The sequence below is a fragment of the Bactrocera tryoni genome, chromosome 3 (assembly GCF_016617805.1).
Source record: "Bactrocera tryoni isolate S06 chromosome 3, CSIRO_BtryS06_freeze2, whole genome shotgun sequence".
Lineage (NCBI taxonomy): Eukaryota > Metazoa > Arthropoda > Insecta > Diptera > Tephritidae > Bactrocera > Bactrocera tryoni.
The window spans coordinates 69,260,964-69,271,174 of NC_052501.1; the positions used below are offsets into that span (position 1 = coordinate 69,260,964).

A 10,211-nucleotide genomic window follows, 5' to 3' on the forward strand; every position below is an offset into this window, starting at 1 on the left:
AAATTTGATATGAACTATTTTCCAAGGCAACGCTATAATATTCGAAGAAATTTTTGGGATCGAACAACTATAGTATATAGCTGCCATACAAACTGATCGATCTAAATCTAATTCTTGTATGGAAAACTTTTTTATTCGACGAGATATCTTCACGAAATTTGGTATGAACTATTCTCCAAGGCAACGATATAATATCTGAAGAAATTTTTCAGATCGGATTGCTATAGCTTATAGCTGCCATACAAACTGATCGATCTGAATCTAATTCTTGTATGGAAAACTTTTTTATTTGTCGAGATATCTTCACGAAATTTGATATGAACTATTTTCCAAGGCAACGCTATAATATTCGAAGAAATTTTTCGGATCGAACAACTATAGTATATAGCTGCCATACAAACTGATCGATCTAAATCTAATTCTTGTATGGAAAACTTTTTTATTCGACGAGATATCTTCACGGAATTTGGCAACAAGGCAACGATATAATATCTGAAGAAATTTTTCAGATCGGATTACTATAGCCTATAGCTGTCATACACTCTGAACCATCAGAATCTAGTTCTTGTAAGGAAAACTTTTTTATTCGACGAGATATCTTCACGAAATTTAGTGTGAAGTATATTTCCAAGGCAACTGTGCCATCCCCAAACAAATTTTTCAGATCGGATTGTTATAGGCTATATCCACCATACAAATTGTTTTTTTTTTTTTTGAAGGTTAAATGGGGTTTTCCTTATTTTTTATGTATTAGCTGTAATCCAGACCCAAATTTTAATCCATATCAAATAAATAGCTGTTAAAATAAGTTTAAAAATCTTATTTACATTTTTTCTTTATTTAAAAAATGTTGCATATATATGTATATTTAATTTTGTATATTTATATATATACTATATGTGTATATACTTATGTAGTCGTATATATATTGACTGTAATGAGCTGCTTTCATGCAGTGAATACAAATTTTCTGAAATGCTTTAACGCTGCCAAAGATTTTTTAGTCACGCGAGCTGAGCACAAAAAACGGAAGAACAAGTAAGAAGAAGAAAACTACAAAGCTTAATGTCGTTGAACCACTGCTTATGATACTAAAAAAAAGTTAATATACCATATATAATATTTTAACGCAATACCCAGTCGGAAATGGCGGATTACTTAAATGGAAGTTGAAAAAAGGTTTTTTATAACCTAATATTTGAAATTATTTAAAGCAAACTGTTCGTGACAAAAGCGTAAATGAATAATGCTATAATGCGAGGTGGATTTTACTAGCCTCATTATACAAGGTGATGATACACATAAACTAAAAGGCGTGCTAAAATTTGACAACGGTATAAAAGAAAAATATTTTTAAGATGATATTTGGATAACTAAATTATTTTTGTTATATTTATGTAAAAAAAAACATTATTTTTAATATGATCTCACAACTAAATTATTTTTGTTATACTTATGTAAAAAAAAAAAAATATTTTTTAGGTTAGAATCTCACAAGAAAACTAGTTTTGTTATATTTATGCACTACTATTCCAACTGGGTGTACGTTTTCGTTCAGAATATTTGTTTTTCTTTGTTTCTTGCATACATAATTAGAATACAATTCGGTCTTATTGTTATTGTTAACAGGAGGAGGGCAGAGTGTATTGGCATGTATGAAGATTGCATTGTAGTTGATATACATATATGCAATTTCATACAGTTTGCCAAAAATTAAACTTTTATCCTATACTAAATATGTGAGCATTCTGTAATCGTTTCTCATTATAAATACTACATACTACATATGTATGTATGTATGTATGGCTATACCATTCGCTGTGATATGCACTGCATTGACGCCAGCACCTTACAATTTTGCTTTTCGTTTACAAATTCCAATTTTCTACACCCATTAAATAATTTGCTTGCTCTACATACACGCATTGCTATAAATTTAACATTTTTTTGTTTTGAAATACAATTGTAAAGCTAATGTCGCCACATAGATGTGGGCGTTATGAGATTTTTTTAGGTTTGTTTTTACGGTTTGTATTACTAAATGAGCATATGTATAATTGCATTTGCATCTATTATTATTACTAATAGCAATTCGAGTTTTATTACAATTTATAATGTGAAAATTGTATCTATTGCTAATAACTAAATTACAAATAAACATTCATAAATCATTTCGTGAAAGAAATTGTCAATTTGTTGCACCCTAAACACAAACAGAAGATAATCTATTTAATATTGTTTGTTTTGCATAATCGCAAGTGCAGTTGCTTTTTTTTAAATTATATGAGTAACAATTTGTTCGTTATCTCTCTCTCTCTATCGCTCTCTCTGTAAGAACTTGCGTGCATTTAAATTTTAATAAGGTTATTATTAATATTTTGTTGACGCTTTCGTTTAGCATTCATAGCGTCGACAATTGGCTGACGTTTGGCATTGTATTTTTTGTTCAACTCCTCGATTTCCTTCTCCATTTCGGAGTCAATGTTATTCAAACGTTGGTTTAGATCGTCGAATGTGAGGAATTTCAAGAATTCAAATTCACCATCCACATAGCCGTGCGATTGTGTGTGCAGATGATGTTGCTGGTAGGCAGGTGGTTGTGGTTGTTGTTGTTGATTACGCAATAGATTTTGCTGATTATTTATGGCCAACAAGTGATGATCACTAACTAGCGGATGACCGTAATATGCAGCTGCTGCAGCAGCCGCAGCTTGTTGCTGTTGTTGTTGTTGTTGCTGCTGTTGCAAATGATGCTGATGCTGTTGAAGGCCGTACTGGTTGATAGCGGAGATTTGTTGAAATTGCATTTCCATATTGTTCTCCCAGTTCGTGTCATTCGAATTGTTGTGATTTTGTTGTGACTGCATTAAATGTTGCTGTTGTTGCTGCTGCTGCTGTTGTTGTTGTGGTGTATTTGCTTGATACTGCTCGGTATTAGCACCAAAAGCTGTTGATTTTTCCAAATCCTCACCAATGCGTGTTGGTATCGCGGCATCACCAGGATTTTTACGTTCGAAGTGATCGAGAAATTTGGGGCGGTAGCGTGGCTTATTAAATTCGTTACGTTTGGTCGTGGTGGAGTCATCCGAATCTGTTTTGATGACCATTGTGCCTGTAAGCGGGTAATAATAATAATTTTTGTGTTATTGCTTTTAACGCATAGCTTACCTAAATTCGATTCCAGTTCTATGAGCGTTCCCGAGTCTGCTGCAGCACTAACATCACCGGCTCTGCCGCCTGCATTGTCTGTGCCAGCCGCGACACACATTGCTCGGTTATTAGGTCCCAGCGTGCCACTATCCTCAGTATGTGCTATCATTGTGGCATCACTGTCCGTTGCCTGTTGATATTCGCCAAATTTTTCAGGCACTAAAGTGCCCGGATCATCAATAAATGTTTTGACGGTCTCCGCTTGAAATTCATGTTCATCTTCGTGCAGCAACTCCTCTTGCTGTGTGGGTAAATTTTTGGCTTGACTCATACCGCCGGTTCTATTTGCGCGCTGTTGCTCACGTATTGCACAAGTTTCTTCGATCATTTGTTTGAGTATACTACGCGGCTTTGCGTTGCGTATAAATTCATGATTGAGCAGATCGGAAGCGGTGGCACGTTCATCGGGATTTTTTACCAGGCACAAGCTAACAAAATCAATAAATTCAGCACTCCAACGATCGGGTTCACGAAAAGATGGTGGTGGTTTTTGTGGTATCATGAAAATGGCACGCATGGGATGTATGTCACCATATGGTGGTTTACCTTCGGCCATTTCTAATGCTGTTATTCCTAACGACCAAATATCTGCCACACAATCGTAACCGATTTCTTCAATTACTTCCGGTGCCATCCAAAATGGAGTGCCAATAACTGTGTTACGTTTCGCCATCGTATCTGTAAGTTGACCTGCTACTCCGAAATCTGCCAATTTGGCATAGCCCTCTGTGTTCAGCAATATATTGCCAGCCTTTATATCACGATGTATTTTGCGACGCAGATGCAAATACACTAAACCCTGTAACGTATCGGAGAGTATCGTGGCTATTTCGTCTTCGGTTAGCGTTTTCTTACGTAGACGCATTATATCTGATACACTACCAGCACCACAATATTCCATGCATATCCACAGATCATATTGCTTAAAATAGGAACCATAGTAGCGCACCACATACGGTGAATCGCATTGCTGCATTATTGAGATCTCCTTAATAATTTCATGCAGATCGGACGCTACAGGCACCAATTTGATGGCTACTATTGAGCTACTTTCTTTATGCAATGCTTTATAAACGGAGCCATAGCTACCCTCGCCAAGTTTGCACATAATGTCAAAGACCTTTTCTGGAGGCTGTAAAAGAGATTCCTCTGAAAGTTTTTTCAACTCGGAAGACATTTCCTTGTATTCGTACACCGGGCAGGGGGGTAAAAATCAGCTTCTTCGCAACTGCTTACTTTTGTTTTTACAATATTTTAATTCACGACTTTTCCTGTTTGTGTTTTTGTGTTTTTTATACCACCTGGTATTTTCTAAACGTTTATGCACATTTTAATGATTTAAATGCTACTTATTTGCCATAAAAGTGAAAAATCTACAAACAGAAAGAACGAAAATGATAAAGAAAAGTGAATATTCTAAGATAGAGATCGTAGTTGGTTGACTTCGCCGCAAGTGCATGAAATCGATAAGAAAAATCGAAACTGATTATAAACACCAATAAGACCGCAAATAATTGAAAATCATAAATTTACATTTAAGATTAGCGTAAGTTTTACGCGTTATTATACTTTTAAATTATAAGACATTATTGAAACAAATTTGTACACAAAATATCAACATACAACATGCAAAAAGAGCACACGATTTTTTGTACTACAACTTTATCGCGCAATAAATCATAGTAAGTAGTCAGCATTACTACTACACACTGCATTCACTTTAGTTGTCATTTTTCAACAAATTTCGTGTTGCAGCAGTAGTACCTCGTGGCAACCAAACCCACATAAATAACTTAAATTTGCATCTGCAAATATAATAATTCCATAGGTCGTTACTTCTAAAACCTCAATTGAAGTTACTTGCTACAATAAGATGGAGCAAGCAAATACAAACGGTGAAATTGTGACCCAATCGGAACCTGCAAACGGCGAGGTGTCTGCTGCTGGTCCACCAAAAACTGCCAAGCAATTGGAAAAAGAGGCTAAAAAGGCCGAAAAGTTGGCCAAATTACAAGCAAAGTTGGACAAAAAAGCGGCTGCACCCGCACCAACGGAGAAAAAAGAAAAACCAGAGGTAAGTGCTCAAAACAATAGCCCACCAAAAACGAAAAATATAAATACGTGCATACACAAGTACTTACATTTTACAATTGCAATGTTGGCACAGAAGTGAAAGTAAAAATCAACAACCACCGTAGTGCCCTTTGTTATTGTGCTTTGAATTAAAATTTCTGCATTGTTTATTAGTTGAAATTTATGCAATATTGCAGAAAAAAGTTAAGGAGACCAAAGAGGTTGCTATATATACCGCAAATACTGCACCTGGCGAGAAGAAGGATATTACAGGCGCACTACCAGACGCTTACAGTCCACGTTATGTTGAAGCGCAGTGGTATAGTTGGTGGGAAAAGGAAGGATTTTTCACACCGGAATATGGCGTAAGTAGTCTGCAAAATACACACTACATATATGTACGTATAAATGTACAAACACCTATACATATATTAGCAATTAGAGAATGTGAGTCAGCTCTAATGTTTGCTTATATGTATATAGGTGCAGTACACAGGCCTGCCGCAACACTACTGTTGATGAAACTTCAATTGCAGTTTCGTCACTTACGTGCATATTCGCTGTAATGTTTATGCTGTCAAATTACATTTTTATTGTTTATCTTTCTCTAGCGCACCAGTATATCCGAACCGAATCCCAAAGGCAAATTTGTTATGGTAATTCCACCACCCAATGTGACTGGTTCACTACACTTGGGTCATGCTTTAACTAATGCTATTGAGGATGCCATTACGCGTTACCATCGTATGAAGGGCTTTACTACACTGTGGGTGCCAGGCTGTGATCACGCGGGCATTGCCACACAAGTGGTGGTTGAAAAGAAACTTTGGCGCGAGGAGAAGCTGACGCGACACGATTTGGGACGTGAAAAGTTCATTGAAAAAATATGGGATTGGCGTCGAGAAAAAGGTGTGCGTATCTACGATCAACTTAAGTGTTTGGGTTCGTCTTATGATTGGACGCGTGTGGCATTTACCATGGATCCAAAATTATGTAAGGCTGTTACTGAGGCTTTCGTGCGCCTGCATGAAGATGGCAGTATATACCGTAGTGCACGTCTTGTTAACTGGTCTTGCGCGCTGCGTTCAGCTATATCAGACATTGAAGTCGACAAAATTGACATACCCGGCAGAACATTTTTCTCCATACCCGGTTATGATGAGAAGGTATTGGATTTACAAAAAAAAAAAATAAAATGTTCTTCATGCTAATCACTATACATATTTCATTATAGGTTGAATTTGGTGTTCTAATAAAGTTTGCCTATAAAATCGAGAATTCCGATGAAGAAGTTGTGGTGGCCACTACGCGTATTGAAACCATGTTGGGTGATACTGCTGTGGCTGTACATCCGCAAGATGAACGCTACAAGCATTTGCATGGCAAATTCGTGCAACATCCATTCTGCGATCGTCGTATACCAATCGTTTTGGATGACTTTGTTGATATGAATTTTGGTACGGGCGCCGTGAAAATTACACCTGCTCACGATCCTAACGATTATGAAGTGGGCAAACGCTGTAATTTACCATTCATCACAATTTTCAATGACGATGGCTACATTATCGGCGATTATGGCGAATTCAAGGGTATGAAACGTTTCGATTGTCGCAAGCGCATCCTGGAAAAACTGAAAGAACTGGGTCTTTATCGCGAGACAGTCAACAATCCTATGGTCGTGCCGTTCTGCAGTCGCTCCAAAGACGTAGTGGAACCCATGATTAAACCGCAATGGTATGTGGTAAAAATTTTTTTTTTATTTTGAGTACGAAATATTTTAAAATTTGCTTTAGGTATGTGAAATGCGATCAGTTGGCCGCTGACGCAACTGAAGCCGTGCGCAAGGGCGACTTGAAAATCATACCGGAACATCACACCAAAATCTGGTATCACTGGATGGAGGGCATACGCGATTGGTGTGTCTCGCGCCAGTTGTGGTGGGGTCATCGTATACCGGCCTACCATGTGAGCTTCAATGATGACAGCATTAAAGCCGGCACGGTTAGTACTTTGTTAACATTAACTCGATATTACATTTAAACTATAATTTTTATGCATTCTAATTATGCATAAGCTTACTAATACGGATGAGCGGGTAACTCATACAATTTATTTTAAAAATATCTCAAAGTAAATATATTTAAATTTCTGTGTTTGTTTTTACAGGCCGACGACGAGGCTTACTGGATCGTTGCTCGTACCGAGCAAGAAGCTCTTAAAAAAGCCGCTGAAAGATTCAATGTGGATTCCAGCAAAATCGTCTTACACCAGGATGAAGATGTGCTTGACACGTGGTTCAGTTCCGGTCTGTTCCCCTTCTCGGTCTTCGGTTGGCCTGACAATACGGCAGACTTGCAAGCCTTTTATCCAACAACTCTGCTAGAGACCGGGCATGATATTCTCTTCTTCTGGGTAGCGCGCATGGTATTCTTTGGGCAAAAACTGCTCGGCAAATTGCCATTCAAGGAAGTGTATTTGCATCCCATGGTGCGTGATGCACATGGTCGCAAAATGTCCAAATCCTTGGGTAACGTCATCGATCCCATGGATGTGATTAGAGGCATATCACTTGAGGACTTACATAAGCTGTTGTACGATTCCAATTTGGATCCACGTGAAATTGAAAAAGCTAAAGCTGGCCAAAAGCAAGATTTCCCCAATGGCATTCCGGAATGTGGCTCTGATGCGCTACGTTTTGCACTCTGCGCTTATATTACTCAAGCTCGTGATATTAATCTGGATATTAATCGTGTGCAAGGCTACCGTTTCTTCTGTAACAAATTGTGGAATGCAACGAAATTCGCCTTGATGTACTTCACCGGCGAGGAGCGCTATACATCGGATTTGCCGCTCAGTGGCAATGAAAACAATATGGATTTGTGGGTGTTATCACGTCTGGCCACAGCTATCGAGACATGCAACACTGGTTTTGCGCAGTATGATTTCGCAGCTGCGACCAGCGCTTGCTACAGCTTTTGGTTGTACGACTTGTGTGATGTGTATCTAGAGTGCGTGAAGCCGATATTCCAAAATGGCAGTGAGGCACAGAAAGCAGCTGCGCGCCGCACGCTATTCGTGTGTTTAGATTTGGGTTTGCGCATACTATCGCCATTCATGCCATTCATTACCGAGGAATTATTCCAGCGCCTACCACGCGCCGACACGACACCCAGCATTTCCGTGGCCGCTTATCCAGGTGAGTTTTTTTTTCTGCTTATGTCACCAAAATCTGATATTTTTTTGTTGCAGAAAATGTTACTTGGCACGATGAGAAGGTGGAGAAAGATGTCGAGTTTATGCAGAAAGCAGCGCGTATCATACGTTCAGCACGTTCCGATTACAATCTTCCCAATAAAGTGAAGACCGAGGCGTACATTGTTTGCACCGATGAACAGCCTAATGCGATACTCAAAAAATATGCCAGCGATTTGACCACAATTGCCTACTGTTCTAAAATCGAATTTGACACTCAACCGCCAGCGGGTTGCGCCATACTCACTGTGAGTGCGCAATGTGAAGTGCATTTGTTGCTCAAGGGTCTCATCGAATCGGAGAAGGAAATTACGAAGTTGCAAAAACGTAAGGAACAGTTAGACCAAACTGTGCAAAAATTGAAGCAAGCTATGCAGGCTGCTGATTATGCAACTAAAGTGCCGGCTGAAGTGCAAACGTCCAACACGGAGAAACTGCAACAGTCGGAGGGTGAAGTGCAACGCATCATTGCCGCAATTGAGACACTGAAATTAATGTAAATCGCAGTTAGATAGCCTCTGCACATAATTACGACTTTAGCACTATGCATTTATGCCTCCCGCCTAGTTTTAACTTCATCTTTATTTCCTACATATTTTCTGTTTTATTTATTTTGTGTAAAAGCTTTTTGGCATAAAATTGCAAGCTCAGTTAAGAAGATAAATTTCGTATGGTGCTTTCAATGAATGATATTTTTAGCGCAATTGTTATTAAACAATGTTGACTTTATTAAAAACTTAACTTACTACAGAAATATCAAAGATAAATAATTTTGTTTTAAAGAATTTTGTATGCAAATACATTATATTTGTATGTGAGTATACACTTAGCGACGGTTACACATTTAAAAGGTGTTCGGTTTGATACAGTGCGTCTCCAAGAAAAACATGAACCATTACAAATGGTATGACGTATGTTTCACTTAAAGACACACAAATATTTGTATGCATATATGTATGTACATTTTGAGTTGCTAAAATTTTCAGCTCGAAAATCAGTCTACTTGGAGGCTCTCACTTCAATTTTGCAATTTGGTAACGCTTGCCGTAGTTTAGTGGCTACGCCTTGTATATCTTTCACATATAACAAATCGAACAAACGTAACTGTTCCAGCGCCGTCAATTGAGCTACTACATCAAAGCAACTGTCTCGCAGATTATAGCAACCAGAAACTTGTAATCTTTTAAGTGTGTTTTTCAAATGTACTAAACCTTCAAGACCTCCATCTTCCAGATGCTTACAATTGTCAAATATAACTGTATCTATATGCCGACAACCGGCAAAATGATCAAGTCCCATTTTCATAATAGATGCATTAGTGGCATCAATGACTTGCAGATAGAATTTTACCGACTCAGGTGGCAGACTATTGTAGTCCTTAAGTACCCGATTTTGCATGCCTACTAAACCGACTGCACCACCATTTTTCAATATCCATTCTGCACACAGCCGCTCCGGTCCCACTTTGGATAATCGCTCACTGTCAACTTTGTTGAACGCAATTGCTACGTAACCCCATAGTTTACGTTTTTGTAAATTGTCGCTTTTAAGTTTATTTAGCAAATTTATGTTATTGTTTGCAGAAATACTATTAAAAGTTCGTTGACATTGATAAATTAAATTTGTTTTAGATATTGTTCGTAAAATAAACATTTTGTTTGAATAACTGATGCAAT

At 37.9% G+C, this 10,211-nt stretch overlaps 3 protein-coding genes across 4 annotated transcripts; 1 reads left to right on the forward strand and 2 right to left on the reverse strand.

Annotated features, from left to right (window-relative positions):
• Positions 1–1,405: 1,405 nt before the first annotated feature.
• LOC120771177 (serine/threonine-protein kinase hippo) lies at positions 1,406–4,624 on the reverse strand. Its single transcript, XM_040099068.1, has 2 exons — positions 3,169–4,624; positions 1,406–3,112 (listed from the first exon to the last, which is right to left on the reverse strand). The coding sequence occupies exons 1-2, from the start codon at positions 4,385–4,387 to the stop codon at positions 2,349–2,351; spliced, it is 1,983 nt and encodes a 660-aa protein (XP_039955002.1). The 5' UTR covers positions 4,388–4,624; the 3' UTR covers positions 1,406–2,348.
• A 323-nt stretch (positions 4,625–4,947) lies between these two features.
• Positions 4,948–9,289, forward strand: LOC120770878 (valine--tRNA ligase). Of its 2 annotated transcripts, XM_040098514.1 has the most exons (8): positions 4,948–5,284; positions 5,481–5,648; positions 5,895–6,449; positions 6,518–7,017; positions 7,077–7,284; positions 7,358–7,378; positions 7,450–8,479; positions 8,533–9,289. In XM_040098514.1, exons 1-8 carry the CDS (start codon positions 5,084–5,086, stop codon positions 9,033–9,035), a joined length of 3,186 nt encoding a protein of 1,061 aa, XP_039954448.1. In that variant the 5' UTR covers positions 4,948–5,083; the 3' UTR covers positions 9,036–9,289. The 2 variants fall into 2 exon arrangements, with proteins under 2 accessions (XP_039954448.1, XP_039954449.1); XM_040098515.1 differs by lacking the exon at positions 7,358–7,378.
• Positions 9,290–9,305: 16 nt separating this feature from the next.
• Positions 9,306–10,211, reverse strand: LOC120770879 (ATP synthase subunit s, mitochondrial). The gene has a single exon (XM_040098516.1). The coding sequence runs from the start codon at positions 10,186–10,188 to the stop codon at positions 9,535–9,537; it is 654 nt and encodes a 217-aa protein (XP_039954450.1). The 5' UTR covers positions 10,189–10,211; the 3' UTR covers positions 9,306–9,534.